We start from the raw sequence: 23528 nt of genomic DNA on the forward strand, positions 1-23528 counted from the left end.
CGGAACCGGACATACGTATCAGGCCAGCTGGATCTGGTGAAAACGGTCCGTTTTACAGCCAGTGTGCTGTAAAACATCCGTTTTCATTGGTTCCTATATGCTGCAAAACCTTCTGTTTCCGTTCTGCTGAGGGAAACGGTCCGGAAAATTGGGTCCTGCAGCATCAGCGGAACGGTCTACGGAACCGTACGGCCGGTTCCATTGGCAAATGCTAATGTGAACCGGGCCTAACTGTCAGCTTTATGTTTATTGTTGATGTATTCTCAGTCATGCAAATATGCATTTAGATTTGCTGGATATTTCTTTTGATAATTCTAAGGGCATAATTGTAGAATACACCAAATACAATTTTTTTTTAGAGGTAAAGCAAATCTGTGACTGCACTCACACCCCTAACACACTAGAATGTGCTAAAATAGTATCCCTCTAGTTATATCAGTTATTTGGATTAATCTTTTTTTCTGCAATTGATAGCAGTATTTATTATGAAGCGACTGGTGTAGGTACATTTACTGAACACAAATGATTGATTACCTTCTGTGTTCATGCATTAAAGCAGTAGGATCAGCCATATTATTCCAGGGAAAAAAACACATATATAAGTAGATAAATACTTGATCTACTTACATAACACATGTATTGTACCGTCCACGTTTTGATTTCAGTGAATGTTATATAGTAAATGACGAGAATTCTGTTCCTGGTGGTGGCCATGTCTTTTGCCCACTGTAAAGGCTAGCTCGTGATGTCATTTCTGCCCTTTACTTTTTTTCTTGTCTCCTCCAATCGCTGAGTCAACTCAGCCTTGCTTGTAAACACAAGTGATTAGGGGATCAGGTTTCAGATAAGCAGCAGACAGGGAAATAAAGGGAATAGGAGGAATATATTATAGATAAAAAGAACCCCCAGCATGCAATTCTTTGGCACCGACTACTAAAGAGCCAGTGCTCCTAAGGTATATGATAACTCCAAATCATAACAGCAGAAAACGTTTTGAAAGTTTTGAATGCAGGAATAGCATCTTTATCACTTAATACACTCAGACCAGTTGCTGTTGAAATTTGATTTTTATGGTGACGATACCGCTTTAACAGTGTGTATTGGTGTAGTTTTAACAGTTTCAGTTCTTTCTCTTTTTTTATTAGTTTTGTTATTTTTTAATATTTTAAAGACTCATCGTAGAGCAATTGCGACTACAACTGTGTTTCTTAGTGGAACAATGCACTTATGAACTATTTTACACAGAGGCCTTTCCTTTGTTTTCAATAATTTTTTTTTTATTGAATTTCTCAAAAGAAAGAAACAGTAAATAATGTACTCTTAATAACTTGTATAAACAGTGCAAATAATACAGTGATATGGTTGTTTGTAAACACACAAGTAATACACTTTAACAGGAACACTGAATAGACAATACCTGTCATTTATAGAGGCCTTTCCTTTGAAAAGACACCACAGTGCGGGTCACATGTACTGCAGGTTTCAGATGTACAGTAGGTTTACAATGTAACATTGTTTTATATTTTGACATAAGATAATGTCAGTAGAATAGTAGTGTATACAGACCTCAAAGAGCATTCTCCAGCATGATTAAGATAAGCCATCTCTCTGTCTGATGTCTTTATGGAAGAAATGCCTCTGCCTGATGTATAGAATAAATAAGGCATTCCCATGTGATGTAGGGTCTGAGTAACATTATATCAAGAGGAAATCACTAGCAGCTGTTAAATTAGCATCACCAAAGGATCAGGACTGCTAGAGAATCTGCACTACTTGCTAGGCCAGTTCTCTATGCAAATAGTCATCCCAAAGAAGTAAAGAGAGACAGTAAATAAATAATGAGCTGTAATTAGGGACTGGCAGTTTTACCTGGGGCCTTCCTACTGAGGGAAAGCAGAATGTGTTGGAATCTTGAGGATTATCATACTGATCAGCTCCAAAAACAAGTGCTGTCTTTCACATGACCTCTGTCACCTCCTCTGCCCTATAGTTTATTGTGTAGCTATACTTCTGCACATCTGTCACATCCTTTTAGGTGTCTTTTTACCACTATAATGATTACAGTTACAGCCTGAAATCTTTTAGTTCTACCTGGTCAGATTCTACCAGTCTCTAGCTACCAGGACCACACATTTCTCCAAGTCATATTCACTTCCTGTTCTCATGAGACAGGAAATGCAAGGTCCAGGCAAAACTATGACCTTGGCAGTGGTTTTAACTCTTCCTCACTCTGTTCAGTTTTGGCTGGAATTTGGCTTTCAAGTGTTAGTAGGCTGCCGGCTTGTGAAATCTGCAAGTTATGTATTATCTCTTAAGCCCCATCTACACCATACAATTTTTGTGCGATTCGATTTGATTCATGGATTCAATTCGATTCAATCTGACATGTCCGATCAAGATTCGATTTGATTCGATTTGTCATTGCAAAACAATGGCAAATCGAATCCCAATTGGACATGTTGGTTTGAATCGAATCGATAAATCGAATCAAATTGCTATGGTGTAGGTGGGGCTTTAAACAGAGTGTGCGAGGACACAAAGGTAACCCTGGAACTTAGTGTCCTTTATAAATAATGAAATATATAGCAATGGATTATAAAAAGCTATGGTGGATATACTGTTGTATTTATTTCCCTATTAATTGGACTATCAGTATCCCTCCCCATCAACAACGTATAAGATAATCTCGGCTTTACGATTGGCTTCCTTGACTACAGTCAGCTGAAATTATATTGTATATTTTCCATACTGAGGGATAATGATAGTCCGTATAATATAGGTGATGTAACGATTGTGGAACTTTCTCCGTGATCAGCGCACAACGCGTGCGCTGACACAGCGGAAATCCTCCACATGCGTGAAATTGCAGGCACCCAGCAATTAGGGAAATTCCTGTCGGCAGATGGCACTGGGGAGTGCAGAGGAACCAATCCTCTGTACCTCCACAAATGCCAGACAGGAATTGTACGAAGCGCAGAACGCAATCGCAAGAGAGGCGATTGCGAATGAGAATGAGCAAAGGGACAGGTTGTATGTGTGTGCGCCAATCCAGTCGCCACCCCGCGACCGCGCACACACAACAGCAGATATGAAATAGGAACGCAATCACGAGAGGTGCGATCGCCAGACGTGACACAAGGCAGATCAGAATAGAATACGAGGGTAGCAAAGGCACAGCAAATAATACAATGAGAAGAGATGCAGAAAATAACAAACGCTAGCTAACCGCGAACACCGCACTCATTCGCAACAGTGCACGCGGTTATGCGCGGTCTCCACGTGATAAGCACAATAGAGACAAGCATGCCTAACTAACCATCGACAGACAAACATGAAACAGAGGACGCGAACGCTTGCTTAACGGTTACCTCACCGAGCCTCCAGCAAGTGCTCGTAGCAGACAAGACAGACACACGAAAACAGGGACAAGCGAGAGATAGGATCCACAGCACTAGCGAAAAGTGGCTAGCGCGATCCAGGTACAGAGTAGCAGAACAGAAGGATCCACAGCACTAGCGAAAAGTGGCTAGCGTGATCCCAGGAGACAGAACAGAAGGATCCACAGCGCTAGCGAAAAGTGGCTAGCGCGATCCAGAGAGGCAGAACAGAAGAGATAGCTGGTAGCAACCGCTGCACCAGCTATGCTCCAAGAACAGAGATCAGAACGACTTCCTATCGACCACCGCTGGGACAGGACAATCGCAACAGACAAACAAAACAGATAAACAATCCTAACTGCACTAGGGAAATCTGCCTAGCACAGTTTCCAGGAATTACTCTAAGCTGATCTTCAAACAGAGAGTAAGGCTGACACCCCACCAGGAGTGTTACATAGGACAAAATCCTTATGACCAGCCAAGCATTGTGGGAAAGACATAGTACTTATAGTACACGCCTCCAATGAATGTGGCCAGGCAATTTGCATGACAACGTATGCAAATTCCTCTGCAGCATGCAAACCTACACAATGGTCAAAAGGCTGCCTGCCTGCACAGGCAGCTGAGCAAATCATCACAGGTGAAACTCGAAAATTAGAATATCGTGCAAAAGTCCATTTCAGTAATTCAGCTTAAAAGGTGGAAACGAATATATGAAATAGGAACCCTTTGCAGGTGTTTTGGATTAATTAGCTGATTATAGTCCGACACTTTGAGCCTAGAATATGGAACATTTTCACAATAATCTAACAGTCTGAGATTTTGATTTTGGAGTTTTCATAAGCTGTAAAACATAATCATCAAAATTCTAACAAATAAAGGCTTGTACTATCTTACTTTGAATTCGCATGCGGATGCGAATTTCGCATGCGGGTGTATGCGAATTTTCATGGGAATTCGCATGAAAATTCGCATGCATGACGCTGTATGCAAATTTAACCATGGCAGTGCCGGTGTGCATTTCCATTGATTTCCATGCGAATTTGCATTAAAATTTGCATACCAAAGCCGCAGGCGATTTCCCTATTAAATACATTAGCGGCGATTCGCATGCATTCCACACGCAGGCGAATTCTGAGGGCTCTGCCGTGCAGAAAAATCCTGCACAGAAAAACGCTCAGGAAAACTGACAAGTGGAAACAGGCCCATCCACTTGTATTGGCTGTGCGAATCTGCATGCAGGAAACGCAGGCAGGTGATAGCGATAGTGGAAACTGGCCCTTAAGGCTTCCATACACTGGTCGATTGCCACCAGATTGACCAGCACATAGATCCCTCTGTGATCGAATCTGATCAAAGAGGGATCTATTGGCTGCCTACACTGCAAACAGATTTTGAATCGATTACACTATGAAACAGATTCACAATCGAGCTGCTGCTGCAGCCGCCCCCCCTGCATACATTACTTGATCCAGCCGGCGCGAGTCCCCCGGTCTCCCCTGTCTTCTTCTCCGCTCTGGGCTCCAACTTCACTTTACTTCCTGTCCGGGGAAGTTTAAACAGTAGAGGGCGCTCTACTGTTTAAACTTCCTGTTGGCACAGGAAAAAGTGAAGCCTGCCGGAGCCCAGCGGAGAAGGAACAGCGGGGATATGCGCCGGCCGGATCAGGTAATGTATTGCCGCTAGCGTTGGTCGCCGGACATTTGAACTCCGCTATTGATGCACTCCCGACCCGCCGGCGATCGAGAGAAATCTTCAGCGCGGACAGATCGACGGGAACGATCGATTTCCGACAGAAATCGATCACTCAGTCAGCGTTTGCGCAACAATTTCATAGCAGATTTGATCACAGTGATCGAATCTGCTGTATATCGGCGGGATATAGTATAAGTGTATGGGCCCCTTAAGGTATCAAGCAAGAGTTTGTACAGGTCCTGCATGTTTCACAGGCCCTAGCAAAACTGATACTGAAAGAGAAACTTTACCTGTCATATCCTATGTCAGTAAATTACTAATTTGTGTTTGTTTCTATATTGTTTTTAGTTGGCCGAGTGGTCCTATGCTGGGAATATACGGCTCGATTCTGAGCCATTTAGACGGTTAGATAGATAATGTCCGACATGTCTGATCACCGTTTGCTGCTCGATTCACTATTGACGTTAATTGAAAAAAGATAAGAAAAACAAGCGGAAGATAAGAGAATCGAGCAGGCAAAACGATCGAGAGCAGAATCGAGCGCCAAAATCGATCCTTGTATTCCCAGCATTACAGTATTTCCTGTAAATTCACCCAACTACTTAATAGTGAAAAAAAATAAATAAAAGATGGCAAAGATTAACCATTTACAGACACAGCACCCGGCAACCAAAACTTCTTCCCGTGTCAGTCTTGCTGTAAACTAGTTGTTACAGACATGATCATTCACTCCAGAGACTTCTGGCCAGCCATCCTGGGGTAACAAGTCGAAAAGTGTTTTAATGCATCATGAAATGGAAAAATAGTGTATCCACACCCAACCGGCAGTGACGAATGCTATTTTTGTTCCACCAATGATATGAAAACAAAAATAATTATATGTTGCATTTAAATGACTGATACCCAGGTTATGTACTGCAGAGACCAGAAAGCAGGACATAGAGTCAGTCATTGTGTTTAGTAAACTCTTCTCAAGTTACCAGTTGAACTTTACACCTCCTTGTGTTTTGTAAGACCACACAGGTTACTCTGTAGTAGGCATGACTCAGGCTTGCGTTTTACTCACACACACCTTACCAGACGCCTGTGACCATCCCTGTGTTGTGAGGAACAGCTAGGATTTTAGTTGTGGGCAAAAAAGAAACAAACGGCACTTTGTGAAATGTATTGCATAGAGCAGTATTGTTTAATTAATCATTAGAGATAGGTATATCTCCAATGTTCTCAGGTGATAATCTAGTGTGGGTAGATACAGGTGAACCCTCCCCCCCCCCCCATGTTGGCTTGTCCCTCCCTATTCAGGGATCCACAAATCCTCAGCTGCTGGCTACTGTAGTTCCTGCTGCTCCCTGCAGTGGGGCTCCTTCTGCTGCTCCCCTCCCCAGAGGACAGAATGAAATACTAGTACTTGGATTTTATTTTTGTTCTGTTCATAAAGCGTGCCAGTCCTCATCAGGGTGGCTTCCTTTTTTTGGCAGGTAACCAGGATGTTCATAGGCTAACAAAACGAAATATAGGAATAAAAAGTTGCACCTCTCCTTGGTCCTTAAAGGATACCCGAACTGAAATGTGACATAATCAGATAGACATGTGTATGTACAGTGCCTAGCACACAAATAACTATGCTGTGTTCCTTTTTTTCTTTTTCTGCCTGAAAGCAATAAATATCAGGTATGTAACTGGCTGACTCAGTCCTGACTCAGACAGGAAGTGACTACATTGTGACCCTCACTGATAAGAAATTCCCATTTTTTACCTTTTTCTTGCTCTCAGAAGCCATTTTCTGCTAGGAAAGTGTTTTATAGTTGGAATTTCTTATCAGTGAGGGTCACACTGTAGTCACTTCCTGTCTGAGTCAGGACTGAGTCAGCCACTTCCATACCTTATATTTAACTTTTTCAGGCAGAGAAAGAAAAAAAGGAACACAGCATAGTTATTTGTGTGCTAGACACTGTACATACACATGTCTATCTCATTATGTCACATTTCAGTTCGGGTATCCTTTAAGTGATAATGCCACAAATATGACCAACCTGAAGTGCAGTGCAGTGGTGTCCGTTGTCCACCCTCTGGATTGTCACAGGAAATGGGGCAAAAGTGCCCCCTAGCCTTACCTTGTGCCGTGCATAATGATGTTATCACATATGCACATGCACCCAATGCAAGAATGAGAGAGAATGTGGAGGGCCACTGTGGAGCAGCCAATATGCACCCTAGAGTGTTGGGGCGCTCTCTACTTAGAATCCAGTCTGTGTACTGCCACTAGGACGTGTCACAGAAATATCTGGAGTGGTGGATCATCTTGGCTAAGTGCATTATTCCCTTCCTTACCTGGCCTGTCAGAGGCTGGTTGTGCACTGAGCCATCATCCTTCTATAACACTATCACCTCCATAGTAACAGAATGCATAGTTAGGCTGTAGCCTAGCAACATCTCAGTACAGTTCTTGGCCACAAACTGTTGTCTTAAGGTGCTCATTAACAGTACAATTTTTATGAATGATTCTTTATTACGATCAGATCAATGTGCTGAAATCGTAAATATAAAGAGTCAGCAGTTACTCATAGAAACAATCCTATGGTCGCCCAAACCTGACCTAAAATAAAATTGTACCGTTATTGGATAAATACGATGCATTTTTATTCCTTGGTTTCCAATTTACTACATTGATCAAACTAAAGTATCGTTCATAGCAATTGTACCATTGGGGACTTTAGGAAACAAGTCCTGATCGCTACGGATGACAATCTTTGTGCATGTGTAGCACCTTTACTGTCCTGGGGAGAAACGCTGTGTTGTAAGCACCCTTTAACACAGTTGCACAGACTTCAGGTGAATATTGTTCAAACCTTCAATAAGTAGCAGCACTTTTTTCAAGCGATCAAGTAAAAACAGTGATTGCATAGTTTGAATTTTCTCAGCTGATCGCTGTGTTGTTTTCCTTTGTGCTGCGTGCTGCTGGGCACCATGTCGCTCTGCTTTTCTTTTACAAGATTACTATCTAGAGTCAGTGGAGAACAATATAATAATGTCAGCCAAATTGTCTGTCTATATAGAATATACATCTTATTACCGGTATTAGGTCTTCTGCAGTAGACTAGGTTCACACTTGTTCTAAAAACGTATCTGTGGCTCCAGTTTTTAGCCCGGATCAAAACTGGAGCCATGGATACCAATGCGAAAAATAGCAGCCGTCTTCACTTAAAAAAAACCCGAATCCATCTGCATTCAGGGGGATATGTTTTGAAAACCCGAACGGATAGTCCAGAGTTGCAGGATTTTCACGGACCGCACATGGAGTCGGATACACGGAGGGGTAGTGAAAATCAGTGCCAGAACAGATCCCCCTCTACACAGGCATCTTTTGACACAGAAACGGATCAATTTTCTGTGTCCCAGGGAAGGGGGGCCGCCATGCTGGAGGGGGTAGCAGGCAGGAAGGGGGGTGAGGGGGGTCGCCCCCTTTCGCCTGGGTCCCCCCTGTCCCCGCTCACCCTACAGCTAGTTTAATTAATTACAATAATTAAAAGCAATGTAGTAATGTATAAAAGGCAAGCAGGTAACCTACTTTCTTGCGTTCCACCGCTCACCGTCACTTCCTGCAATGCTGCTCAATGATGTACAGAGGGCGGCATTGCAGGAAATGATGGCGAGCGGTGGAACACAAGGAAGTAATTTCCTTGCTCGCTGCTTGCCTTTTATACATTGCTACATTGATTTTGATGATTTTAATTAATGAAACTAGCTGGTGGGGGAGTGGGTAAGGGGGACCCAGGTGAGGGTGGTTGCTACCCCCTCCAGCATGCCCCCCCCCCCCCCACATACACCGATGGCCAGAGCTGGGGATTTGTTTCCACGGACTGGAAATGTAGCTGTAAAAAGGCCATTTTCTCTCAAAACTGAGAGAAAAGAAAAAAAATTGTTTACAAAAACATCCGTTTTAAACGGATCTGATCTGCAACGGACAAGTGTGGACCTAGCCATAGGCTATGTTTGTGCAGCCCTATCTGTTATTTGTTTTTAGCAATGCACAGCTGGGTTAGCAGTTGTATTCACATGCACATATGCTAATATTTTCATTCAAATCCAAATGGTACAATGGAAATAGAGCCTGTTATCAGCCATCACCTCACTCCTCACTGGCAAGCTTGTCAGCTCTCAGTCACACCTGTCTCCAGGCTGCTGGAGAGCAACAGCCTGTGTGCCAGCAGTCTGCAGTTATCATTGTTGGGAATCAGATTACAGAGTAATATAAACCTCAGCTGCATCCTCCTAGCCTGTATTTCCTCACCTATGGCATTCTACTGTGCAGTGGTGCTGTTCAATTTTGGTCACTTTTCCCTGAACCCAGGTGAGAAAACTCACTATGCTGAACCATTATGTTCACAGCAGGCTACCTGATGTTGTCTGAGTACAATACCCTATCACTACACCACTGAGCACAGGGATGTTATGCTGGGCATACACGGTTAGTTTATGCGCCCGGATCGAGCCAGCGACTCGATGCCGGCGCGTCACCGCTCACCTGTGCGGATCGATTCCCGAGCGGGGAATCTATCCGGCGGGTCATCGGACCTGTCGGTTATTATCAATCGAGCCATCAGCGGCTTGATTAATTAAGGGAGAATCTATCCATGTATGCCCAGCATTACACAGGGGTGGAAAAAGTACAAACCTGGCCTTAGTCACAATCAAGAGTCAGTTCTATTTCTTGTAAAACAGAATGTTGCCTTCTTAAAGCAGAAGGTATTTGTGATTAGGTTGGAGTGAGCTCTGAGGTGTCCCACAAAGCATCACTGCTGGCTATGCCAATCATCTCTTTGTTGTCCCTGAAAGCTAAACAAACCTCCAGAACCTCTGGAATGCAATGATGCGTCAGCTTGTACAATTCTGTTTTACAAGAAATAGAATAACCCTTGATCGTGACCAAGGCCCGGTTTGTACTTTTTCCACCCTTCCTGTAACATCCTTATACTCAGTGGTGTAGCAGTATGGTATTGTACACAGACAACATCAGGTAGCCTGCTGGAATGTAGGGGGTGCGTGTGTGATGTTACCCACCCACCCCATATGCCCATAGTCACGTGGGACCTGAATGCGGAAGTACGGCGGACACAGAGGCAGAAGCTAGTGCGCAGCATGACAGGTAAAATATTTTAACACTTTATAGTTGCTGGATAGTGTACTGGTTAAAGGGTTCTGCCTCTGACACAGAAGACCTGGGTTCCAATCTCAGCTCTTCCTGTTCAGGAAGCTGGCACCGGTTTAGTGAGGAGACCTTAGGCAAGGCTCCCTAACACTGCTACTGCCTATAGAGCGCGTCCTAGTGGCTGCAGCTCTGGTGCTTTGAGTCCGCCAGGAGAAAAGCGCAATATAAATGTTCTGTGTCTTGTCTTAATGCACAGGCACCAGGGGGGACATATGACATTTGGGAGGGACATTGGCTGGGTTTCCGTCTCATTCGACGCTCACAATATTGCACGCCGTTACTGCCGCGCACCCAATTGACCACGTCAGCCTGAGATTTTCTAGCTTGTCCAATCATTACATTTGCCCGATTTTGGCCCAAAATCAGTCAAATCATGAATCGAGCATGCTTATTGCGGCACCGATTTTCATCCAGTTAAATAATAATGATTGGATCCGATAGTTGATCGGCCATCAAATTGCTAGATGTATGGTGACCTTTAGAGATCGGGGCCTGATCCCTACAGGGGAAAGTCATAGTAAGCGGTAATTCTACTAGACTGTGTGAAAGTCATACTGTATGTGCGATTGGGAAAGTGAGTCACAAGGCAGTATCTGAATCCAGTGGATTTCAGTTTGTCTCTGCCAGCAATGGGAATATAGCAAGAATATGAGCACTGTCCTCTGTTTAGTCAGGCTAAAACAGGCAGATGGCAGGCTTCATGTCTAATGTGTTATACACTACTTCTATTCATTAAATATTAACTATACGTGTTAAACATTACCTCTGTACTTCTGAGATAAAGGAGATGTTGAATGTCCTAAGCTGGCTTATTTCATGAGACTGACTTCTGTCTGATACAGACATCTTCTTGAATAAGCAATGAAATACATGAATGAATAGGTTAATGAATGAACCAGCAAATATCCGTTTACCAAGCATGGGTTAAAGGATTAATATGGCTAATCAAAGCACTGTCATTTGCAAAAGCCAGTAATGGTGGCTATACACTAATAGATTAGCCAGGGCTGTGAAGTCAGTACAAAAATCATCAGACTCCGACTCCTCAGTTTATGAAACCTCTGACTCCTCCTCTCTGACTCCTCAGTCATATTTTTACAAAAGGCTATGGATTTGGTTCAAAACTCATCCAGCTCCTCAGTTTATTGAAACCTCCGACTCCGACCCCAGGTACCCAAAATTGCTCCGACTCCAAAGCCCTGAGGTTAGTCATTGTATTCAGTTAAAACCACATATCTATTGAGAATCTGTGCAAACTGTAGCATTTTCCATCAATATTTCGATCAAACTATTGATCATAAATAGATTGGAAATTGTGTTTTTTTTGCTAGATTGACTGTGCTTGGGAGCCTTGGGCAGCAGCAGCAGCTGAGTGTGATGAAGGCTCTGCATAGCTCTGTACCACATTGCATATTATTATTGTGCACCCCTACTGCTCCCCCATAGTGGCCCAGAACCTGTTATTATATTACAGGTAGTCCCCGACTTATGAACGCCCGACTTACTAACGACCCGCTGATACTAACAGCTTGGATTCAGTGTTTCCATGGGAACAAGAAAAAAAATTCAAATTGTACTTGTAGTTTTTGAGAAAATCGATTTTAAAAAATTCGAAGAAAAAATGGCTTTTAAACTTGTATAAGCAGGCACAGAGGGCAGAGGTGACACAGAGGGGGACACTGGAGGCACAGGGGGGCACAGAGGAGGTACAGGGGACAGAGATAGCACATTGTTCCGACTTAAGAACAGATTCAGGTTAAGAGCGAACCTACAGTCCATATCTCGTTCGTTAATCGAGGACTACCTGTATTATTATATACCTCCATTGTTATAGTGTTCCTCCATTATGCACCCATTGTTGTAGTTCGACCCATAGTGCATCTGTTATGATTGTGCTCTTCCATACTCCTTATTTAAATGCTCCCTTCTTGTGCCCCCGTTATTATAGTGCACCCCGTGTTACTATAGTACCTCTGTTAAGGCTTTTTTTTCTACTCTACAGCTCCCATCCCTTCAGAATAGTGCTTATGGAGGAACATGTCATAGGTGGCTATACAGCTAGGCTCACAGGTCCATTCTCCCTTGCAGTCTTTTCCCAGATACATTATTACTTTTCTCAATCACACTGACCTGATGGTCCATACAGTGCAACAGTCACATGACCATTGGGCCATTGTGAAGATTGACAACAGTGCACACTGCTGGGAAAGACTGTGAGGTAGCATTATTGTGAGAGTATTACCCTCTGCTCTGCTCTGCTCTGCTCTGCAGTTGCTACTCTACTAGGATCTGTGGAAACGTCAATAACTAGCTAGGTTGTGACCTGATAAAAAATTAAGAGCGGTGATAATTTTTTTTTATTGCAGGCTGGGACTATGGGTTTTATAAATACCGAAGAGGCTGTTGGAAGGGTTAAATCTTTTCTGCATAATGGGAACTCTGGAGAGCTTTATGCATGGCACACACCATGCAATTTCCTGTCAGATAGATGGGTAGAATCGATTATTTCTGACAGGTCCAATCTGATTTCCGATCCTTTTTCTGAATGATTTTGCTTTGAAGCAAGAAATCAGATTGGACCTGTTGAAAATAGTCAATTCAACCCATCTATCTGAGGGGCAATTGCATGGTGTAATGCTGGATACACACGTTGAGATTTCCTGTTCGATTCCCGGGATCGAACGGATCGAATCGATTATTTCCAACATGCTCGATTCGAATTTCGATCGTTTCTGCCGTCGATTTGCATATTAAGTATGCCAAATCGACGGCAGAAACGATTGAAATCCGAATCGAGCATGTTGGAAATAATCGATTCGATCCGTTCGATCCCGGGAATCGAACTGGAAATCTCAACGAGTGTATCCAGCATAACACCAGGTATTAGATACTGTACTGGCCACAGAGAGTTAATATCTCTCAGCAGGAGAGGTAGCAGGTGTGTGAGACCAGGTAATGGCTCTGACTTGGGGAACGCCCCCTCTGCTGGCTGCTCCATACTGTGTGCACAGAACTCTTGATCATGTCACAGATTTGTTCCAAAGAGAGTTTCTGTAGAATAGCTGTGTCAGAATCCTTGTTGTTTATGCAGGAAAATCTGCCATATGTACGTGTTTTTCTTCAGTAAATGTTTGAGTGTGCTATGCCAAATTTCAGTGTAAATTGTGAAGTTAGGGTACTTCTTTAAATACTGTATTACTCTGGGACTTTCCAGTATATGGAAGGCTTTAATTGTAGACAGTGAATCTTTTTTTTATTATTATTTTAATGTCACAAGCTAGAACATTTTGTTTATATTACAAGCATCTCAGAATGCCAAGGTTATTGTGAAGAGACTAAGATAGAAAACCCCACTATGCCCGATTTATGATAGAAACGCTTTAAAGGCTGGTGCCTTTACTGAGTCAGCAATCATGTAAAAAAAGCAAGAACCAGGCAGGTTTTTGACAGCTGCATCAAATATGTATGTAACTTGTGTATGTAATGGCAGAATCTCCTATTCACTGAAAAATCCGGGGGAGGGTAAAACTCCATCCCTCTCTTTCCCTCCCTCTCTCAGGAATTAAGTGCATTGAAGTGGCTGACAATGTAAATTTGACTACCTGTGACTTTCAGTGAGCTTATGTAATCATTCTTACAAGAAGCACTGAAGTGCAAATAACTGGGCAAGTTGTTTGAATGCTGGAGACCACCACATAGGTGAAAACTTTAGCATCCAGGTGCTAAAATAGCTGCACATTTTTACACCTTGTCATGAATTAACCTTGCTCTACCTCCTCTTCTAACACCTCAAGACAAGTATGCTATGTTTATGAGAACTCATGAAGAAGCATGAGATCAGTTTGATCAGCTGATAGATTTGTAAGGTTCAGATTTGCTGTGTTGACTTCCTGGTTTAACACATGTTCATGACCAGCAAATCAGAACCAAATCTATCAGTTGATCAAACTATCACATGCGTCTCCATGAGTTCTCCTAAGCATTGTTGGCCCTAAAGACAAGTAATACTGAGTGTATGCTATTAACTTTGATTGATCTTAGGGGATATTTGATATTTTTATAGGAAAATTAAGCCTTGACAATTGATGAAACATTTTAAAGTTCCATTAAAACCACAAATTGAAATAATTTGTATGGATTGATATGGTTAAATTCTTTTGTTTAGTGTAAAATATGTTACTTTCAGCACTGCATTTCTAATTTAGAAGTCTGTTTTATTACTGCTGTGCTTGCCTGTCCATACAGATACAATCCATCCATCCATACAGATATAAGTCTGTTCGAAATGTGAGTCCTGTGAGCTACAAGCTTATAGCAGGCTGTTGGGCATTTTGACTGACAAGCGCTCCCCATCTCTTCCATATAAACTGACTATGGACAAGGTGGGCGGTAATATGTGCAAACTCTTTCCATACTCATTATTGCTTGCCACAACTCTCAGCTGCATGTTTTATACTGTAATGCTAGAAACGCAGTGGAGCTTTAATTGTTCTTCCTACCTTGTTTGAAGTCTTTTGAAGTCAAGTGGCCTCTCTTGATTGAGTGCCTGCCACTCCTGATTGTGTGCCTGTTCATACTAGGTCTGTGGCCGAATCGCTTCCCAGAACAGGCAGAAAACCAATGCACATGCAGAATAGACCCCACAGGAAGTCGTTATGGCAAACTCTATACCTGCATTTAAAGGGGGCTTAGATGCTTTCCTTGCGTTGAAAGACATCCATGGCTACAATTACTAGGTAATGCCTAATGGTGTTGATCCAGGGATTTTATCTGATTGCCATCTGGAGTCGGGAAGGAATTTTTCCCTTTAGGGGCTAATTGGACCATGCCTTGTAAGGGTTTTTTCGCCTTCCTCTGGATCAACAGGGATATGTGAGGGAGCAGGCTGGTGTTGTACTTTATACTGGTTGAACTCGATGGACGTATGTCTTTTTTCAACCAAAATAACTATGTAACTATGTATATATGCTTTCCTATGGGAAATCATTAACCTATTATCACATATCCATCGCTACTGCATCTGAGTTTGTCTATCTCATTTATATGCACAAATATGATCAGTGTAAAACCAGTTCAAAATTTTTGCAGCTTACTTTTTGTGTCTTAACACCGTGAACTCAAGATAAATTACTGGTATATTGGAGAAGGAATTTGAGGGAAGCATCAGGATGAAAAAGCAGGACAAGAAACCTTTTAGACTTACTTTGTGTTGACCTTTGTTTAGTATGTGTTTCACCGTGGACAAAGTTTCTATTGTGGCAGTAGATGAACTGTTAGAATCTGCTGTCTTGTCATATCCACTAGTAGTAGGAACAGTATAGATGCAAAACTACAAGGGAGTAAGGAAGCAGCCCTTGCAACCGCTGAGGGGCTCAGAGCTGTAATGGCTGGTTTACAGGGGTGGTAAACACAATGTTTTTGGTGGCTGCTGAAAGCATTGTTTGAAAGGTATCTACCGGCCATTCTATTCAAACGAATGGAAGAAGTGTTTAAAGAACAGTGACAGCAGTTGGTGCGTTCATGTAGACGTTGCTGTAGATCCCATTCTCTCTTCTAATCTTGGATGCTACATATATTTGCGTATTTGTGTATTTGTGGTTTCATCTCTCCCTAGGTTCTCAAAACACGATGACAGAAAGATGGAAACCATTGTGAACCGATGCCAAGCATTTTTTGGGCAGTAGCAGAAAAGCGTTTAGCATTGGCTAAACGAGCCACCGCAAGCCATCCTGCCAGACACCCATGTGAGCCTGCCATAAGGGGCCTCAACTACTTACCTTCCTCTCCCCATTCACAAATCCATCCTCCAAATGAGGTGGTTTGGTGGCCACACTCGTTATGGGTGAGGAGATCATGATGTTATATGACCCCTTGCTAATAGCCCCATTAGCTGCCAAGGTCACCATGGGGAAAGGGGTGCGAATGTTGGGGGGTGAGGGGGTGTCTCATCAAAGTTTTACTGGGGGGGGGGGGGAGCATCATTCAGTATATTTGCATTGTGATTCAGAGATTCTTTGAAAGCTGTCTGTGGAGTGGAGTGATCCATTAATTCAGCTCTCTGTATGCTGGCACATGTAGCTTGCAGAGCCACAGTACTTCATTGTGTGTAGTGATCATGTCTGTGCCTCTCTTGCACCAGTCTGAAATAAGTGATATAAAGTTACATCTCTATTGGATATTTTCAAAATGTCTCCCTAAAATAAATATTATTGATGCAGTTGGTAGACCTCCTAGAAGCATGCCAAGTTTTGTAGAAGTTCAGCTGTCTGCTGGTGAGTAAACTGCCCAATCCAAGTGGCAGCTGGCAGGGCCACTTGTAAGGTCCTGGCTACAGATCTTTGCTTTCATGTTTTGTGTTGTTGAAAGCTGCGAGGATCCAGAGAAGCTAAAGCACACGTCTGCATTACTGCTTTATTTTGCTATGGATTCTGTGACATTTATGTTATGAAGATTTATGTTATGAAGATTGTTGTATCTGTATATGAACAACGAGATCTCTCTGAACTGATCAGGATATTCTCCACTAGCGTGCTGAACTATCTGCAGTCTCACTACTCATTCACCCAACCAGTACGGTATAGAGGTGAGAGACCAGAGGCCATAAGTATCAGATCAGGAATCAGATCTAATATTATGTTGCTGCCACTGCTACCTTTGTACTGCTTGATGCTATTCAAAGCAATGCATACGCCTGACACCTATCACAGCTGCCTCTGACTCCTGCCCACTCTCCATGCCCCATTGATAAAAATTACCTTTTTTGATCAATGTCCAATCAGAAAGATGAGTGAACATCCAATCAAGAAGGCATTCATTTGTAATAGACCTGTTAGAGTCAGTGTTTTTCTCAACTGTACTGTCTACCATACAGTATTTGGTAGCTTAATTCAGATCCATAGGTTCCACCTCCATTTGAAATATAAGTTTTACATGAATTGATACTAAGTATCAATTCAAGACTGCCAGTGTTCGGGGGACTTCGTTTGCTGCCAGGATCCACCAATGCCTGCATCGAGGTGAATGGGAGCATTCGCGTCATTGCCTTTAATGTCATTTGCCAACAATTGAGCGATTGTCACGGCAAATCAAATTCCCTCAGACAATGCATGTAGCGTTCTGCAGTGGTTGCAGAAAAGCGTTTAGCATGAGCTAAACATACTGCCTGCAGAAGCCCATCATATATATCCTTAACATGTTTGTTTCAATTGGGCCTTCTCTGTGATTTGGTTTATTGTTTTGGCATATAAAGCAGAGTCAATATGTCGACATATGGGAACTGTATAGAGCTGTAGAGCTAATTAAAGAGGACCTGAACTCAGAACATCCTCTCTGCTTTAAAAGATAAGCAGCATAATAAACATTAAAGAAAAAATGTTTTTATTACAGCCGTTAGAAATCTTGCAATAACTCTACAGTGTGTCTACTTCCTGCTTTTATGTAAGCAGACATAGGGCTTGATTCACAAAAGAGTGCTAACTGTTAGCACGGCCGTTTTCGCGCGGATTCTCGCGTTGCCCGCGATCGCAAATTTTCGCGCGAAACGATAACGTTTTGCGCGCAAACGCGAATTTTCACACGAAAATGATATCAATTTCGAGTGAAAATTTGCGTTTGCGCACAAAAACGTTTCGCGCGAAAATTCGCGCTCACGCGCAATGCAGAAATTTGCACGAAAACGGCCGTGCTAACAGTTAGCACTCTTTTGTGAATCAAGCCCATGGGGTTAACATCCTGTGTTTACAAATTAGCTGCTCTGCTGAGGCTGCTGATAATCCTGAGCTGACACTGCTGAGAGATCAAATTACACTTGTGATTAGTCAGGCAAAACTCTCTAAATACATACAGGGTAGATTTCTCTCTTGTTTCCTTCTGTCCTGTGCAAGAGTGCAGGTCCACTTTAAGAATTGTAACTTCTTTAGGCACACCTACAATACCCCCTTGTTGCACATTATACTGTATGTGTATAGATGATGGTGGGAAACTACAAATGATCTGCAGATCTGGGCTGTGTAGTCGCTGTTCCTCCAGCTGTAGAAGGCACAATAATGTTTTCTTCAATATGGAGATTAAATGTAGAGCCATGCTCTTTTTATCTCTCTCTAGTTGCAGAATGTCCTTCCTTGCTTGTTAATACCTGGGGAATGCAGAGTAAATCACTAGTTCATCTGACTACAAATATTTTGCATCAATGCTGAAGTATCATGTGGCAATGTTGACAATATGTCTTGCGTCATTATACATAAAGTGGTTGCTCCTCCATTGTTTGACATTGTGTTTAATATTAACAACAAAAATGTGCGCTAGCATTCTATTCATTCTCCAGAACAATAAATACGAGTATTGTACCTTAACTCGCCATGACAAAAGGGCAACCAAAAATGGCTGATGTTACTTATTACAGCCTCTTGTAATACCATTATTTGTATGCTACCCACCATTATGTTTGCATAACATGGATGGTATACAAGCTGTGCTGTTTGCTAATAGATGGCATGAGTGGGATCAGTCTATATGTGAATTAAGCAGGCCATACACATATAGATTTCTGCCCAGTGTTCACACACAATCGATTTATACCACATACTGCAGAATGATTTTCAGTAGATTTCAGCAGGGAATAAAAAATAAAACAAACCACAGCGTTGCACTGGGCCACCGGGCAACTGCCGGAAATTGATCAATCATACATTTTGGTGGCATCAAACAGGAAAATCGATGTGTGTATGGCCAGCTGTAGCATTTGTATTCATGAAATGTATTGTTTGGTAAATATTTGCATCTGTCCTGTGCTTTAATAAGTCACCGTTACCATAAACATTTCTGCTTTTTCTTGCTGCAGGGAACACAAGTCTGGCTACGAGAAAATGGACAGCACTATCCCAGCTATGTCCAGTCCTGTGCAGGGGGAATTGTTGTATTTAAAACTTATTATAATCAGGTAAGAACCTAAACCTGCCTTCAGTAGTTCTCATTATAAGTCTGTAAATGTATGGGAAACGCAATGGAATGCTGTTTTATAGGATTCAGAGACTGCCTTCCAGAGCCTCTAAACATTCTTCATATATGCATTACAGAATAAAACCTGAATATGGGCTGGTGCACACCGAGCGGCTTTTTCAGCGTTTCTGGATACGCTTGGTCAATGTATCTCAATGGGGTGGTTCACACCAGAGCGGGAGGCGTTTTGCTGAAACGCATACTCCCGGGGTGAGGCATTTTTTGGATTGCGGATGCGTTTCTGCCTCAATGTTAAGTATAGGAAAAACGCAAACCGCTCTGAAAAACGCCTGTTCAGAGCGGTTTTGCCGGCGTTTTTGTTACAGAAGCTGTTCAGTAACAGCTTTACTGTAACAATATATGAAATCTACTACACCAAAACCGCTACACAAAACCGCAAAACGCTAGCTGAAATGCTACAGAAAAATAAGAAAAAGCGTTTCAAAATCTGCTAGCATTTTGCGGATCTGCTAGCGGTTTTTGGTGTGCACCAGGCCTATCTCAGCATTTATTATCAGTATGGGCCATTTTGGCACAGGGTGAAGCCGACAATTGGCTCGCCCTGCTGCTGCTGCACAAACACCGGGCCCGTGCTGATTACTATTCCCCCTCTGAGTTGTAGCAACTCGAGATGACACTTAATTCAGACACCAGCGGACAAATTACTCTTTTTTTTTTTTTTTGTAAATTGTGCGGCACCTGGCTGAGACTCTGGGAGCCCAAATCAGGCACACTGCGCTGCACTAAAATCGGCTGCCTTGAGCCAATCAGCCAGATAGTTGAGTCCCTGCATTACTAGTATAACAGAGAGAACATCATACCAAATGTATGCTTTCTGGTGCAAACCAAGATAAAAGAGCTTGGGCTACTTTTCCACGGCTGCGAATCAGGGCTGATTCCCCGCCCCTAATTCGGATGGAGCAGTAGCATATAGAAGTGTAAACCATCCAAATTCGTGGCCGAGGAAAAATCTGAGGCCCTGCAGCATAATTTGGTGTGGGACTCTCCGAATCCCATAGCCATGCATAGCGCGGCTAGAGGGATTTGGCTGCGAGAGGCAGCAGCTGTGCCGGAATCGTGTCTCGCAAGACGCATGCCGGTGCACAAGTGGAAACCTAGCCTTAATGGAGGGGAGGCCTTTCAAATAAATATATTTTAATCAGTTTTAAGGCCTATTTCCCAGGAATGACTTTGCCCGTATCATCCATATGGCTGCCAAGCAGGCTAGAGCCCTACAACTACTGATCAGCCAGCACCCCCTATTCTTACCCCACAACTCCTGTGTTACACATCTTGTAGGCATCATCAGGTTGTGATAGAGGCTTGCAGTGTGCAGAATAATGCTTGACAACCAGTTTGACAAACACAGGTCTAGGGTAGCTTGGCACCCATGTAAAGAAGAAGCAGGATCCAGCTTGATCCTTGCTGGCGACACGATCGGATAAGTGTTCATTATTTCCTTACTTCCTTACTGGAAATCCGTGAGTAGTGATTGTTCCACCACCTTTTTATTTTGACCTGATTTCTTCAGTAATCTATATAATCAAAATGCCCTTACCACTAGTTTGTAGTTGTTGGTGCAGTACAAAGCAATGCCACCACTGATTCCCCCTCCACTCCCATCTCTTCCCTGTCAAAACGAGTTTCAATTAGTATTGTAATTGTTTATTGATTGCCTCTCAAAGTTTTTATCCAATCAAACAAAAATATTGGCTATACAGTTTTCCAGTGTATGGATAGCTTTTCATGTTCTTAACTAAGGAGCTGTTGGCACAGAAATCTTCACCACCCTCACCTCACAGTTCTGGTTTCCTGCTGTAAAGTCACATTTACAAGGCTACTAAATGGTGATGACAGCAAATATTTTATATTTAAGTTTCACAGGTATCATTTACAAAAAGTATTTGTGACTGTGTCTGCCTGCCTTTGTTAGTGTATCAGTATGTATAATTACAGAGATCTCCACGGAGCCTAGTACCTATTGTGAATATAAGCTGCACATGTTTACTTATTCCTTCCACGGTCTGCTTCATATTTATTGCTGGAATGCATTTGCAAAAAGTGTTAATAATAACTGTGTCCTATGACATCAATGCTTTTACACCCCATCAAGTTTGCTCTGTGCATCTGCAACCTTTCTGGGGATAGACAGAAAACTGTATGATTGCCTAAAGTGGTAACCTCAAACAAAAGGTTGTGTAAAGGGAATATGTGGCACTTTTACCATATTTGTTTTATGCATATATTGTGATTGGCTCTTAAAAAAGAAAATACAATATATGTTATTTCTTTTTATCAGAAACACAAGAACCATTACAAATAAACACATTTTCTGCACTGCCCCCTGATGTATTGTCTGGCCAGTCTCTAAACAGCAGAGAGTGCCACTGTTGCAGTAGAGGATTCCCTGAAGCTTTATACACATGATAGATTATCGTTACCATCGTTACCAAAAATAATTGGGATTGCTTTTGGTGGGATTCTACCATGTGTACAGGTGTCTCCTGACGTTAGCACCTTCTACTTCAGATGGAAGTTCCTTGGCTGACTGCTGCTGATACCTCTTGCCCCCCTCCAGAATACATTGGTACAGAGTACAGTGATTTTGGATGAAGTATCACATGAAACTGTATGCTCTGTTCTATGAAGAGGGTAGGGAGGATGCAAATCCTCTATGGTACTGCTCTGAAGAAGAGCTGGCAGCCATACTATCTCAGAAAAAATAACCATATATATAAGTAGATAAATACTGTCCACGTTTTGATTTTAGTGGTTTTTCTATTGTAAAAAAAAAAAAAAGAGAAAATCCTTCTTAGGATTCTCTATTTTAACTGTGTCTATCTTGAAGCCAATCCTGGTATCATTTCCTCCCTTACTCTCCTCTGCCTGATTGTGTATCCATTGCCGCCCTCCTCCCAGTCTTCAGGCACTCCCACCCAGCTCTGCAATAGAAAGTGCATTGTCTCAGCATGCAAAATATTGGCCAATCAGAAAGGAACAGAGGTGTGGGAGGGGAAAACAGGAGGGAAAGAGGCTTCAGCCAGTCAAGCTGTATTAGTTAAGTCTGAGTGGAAAGTAAAGAAGCAAAAAAAGATGACTCAGCATGTCCTGCAACTTCCTTTGTGCAGCATTGTACCAAATAAGAGTCAGGGAAACTGGGGAATGATCATTTATCAACAAGAAAAGTAATAGTGATTTTAACTTTTGGATTGCCTGGTTAGCATCCTTATTACTTGTTTAGATAAAAATAAAAAAATTGATTTTATGCCCTACAGTTACACTTTAAGGCTCTATGTTTTAGCTGGATCCCTCCTACTTGTCTTGCCCTCTCCTACCTCTATTGAGCAGAACATGATGCTTGGCAGGAAGCCAAGCAACAGGTCTGTACAATATGCTAGTGAACTGTCCGCTAAATTGATCACAAAAATAAAATTAATTTAACCAAAGCAAATGAAGAAAAACAAAGAACTACAAGAGTAGGCTGCGTCCCAAAGATAAGTAATCAATACCTTTATTAAACGCTATGTAATAAAATTATAAAAACATTTAAAATAGTTTACTGAACACCAAAGGAACAATCCACTCCATGCACATCTATGTGCTGGAGGAAATCAACCATGAGTTGCTTGACCTCACATGAGTAACCCTAATTGCTGCACTGTACATCCCACTAGGGTTCAACAAGGACCCAATGTGGGAAGTGGAGTCTGTTCATTGTTATTATTATTATTATTATTTATTGTATTTATAAAGCGCCAACATATTACGCAGCGCTGCACAACAGAGAAATGGGTTAATGTACAAGGTAGAACATACAGGAAACTCACAACAAAACAAGATCATGCAAATGATTTGATAACAATACAGTGTCATAGGTCAAAATAGAGACTGTTCTAGTCCACGAGAGGGGTGATTGTCAGTAGGATTGCATAATCAAGCTGGAAACACTAGGGAGGATGGCCCTGCCAGAGGCTTACAATCTAAAGGGTGGGGGTGGAGACAATAGGTGCATCTGTTGAGAGGGTGTCTAACAGAACGTATTATGGTGCTGGTGTAGGGGGGTATGCGAGCATGAAAAGGTGAGTCTTGAGAGCTTGTTTGAAGGTATTAAAGGTGGGGGTGAGTCTGACGGCTGGTGGCAGCGAGTTCCTGAGAGTAGGGGCAGCCCTGGTGAAGTCCTGCAATCGTGCGTGTGACTGAGATATGCGTGGTGCGACTAGGTGCAGGTCATTGGAGGATCGGAGGGGGCA

General features: G+C 42.5%; 1 protein-coding gene across 1 annotated transcript in view; it reads left to right on the forward strand.

The window, feature by feature from the left end:
- Positions 1 to 23528, forward strand: part of MYO10 (myosin X) — a 300888-nt gene that overhangs the window by 33332 nt on the left and 244028 nt on the right. Inside the window, exon 2 of the mRNA XM_068236720.1 lies at positions 19121 to 19219. Within this exon, the coding sequence (XP_068092821.1) occupies positions 19121 to 19219 (99 nt within the window). The remainder of the gene's footprint in view (positions 1 to 19120; positions 19220 to 23528) is intronic.

Source organism: Hyperolius riggenbachi, chromosome 5 (assembly GCF_040937935.1).
Source record: "Hyperolius riggenbachi isolate aHypRig1 chromosome 5, aHypRig1.pri, whole genome shotgun sequence".
Taxonomy (NCBI): domain Eukaryota; kingdom Metazoa; phylum Chordata; class Amphibia; order Anura; family Hyperoliidae; genus Hyperolius; species Hyperolius riggenbachi.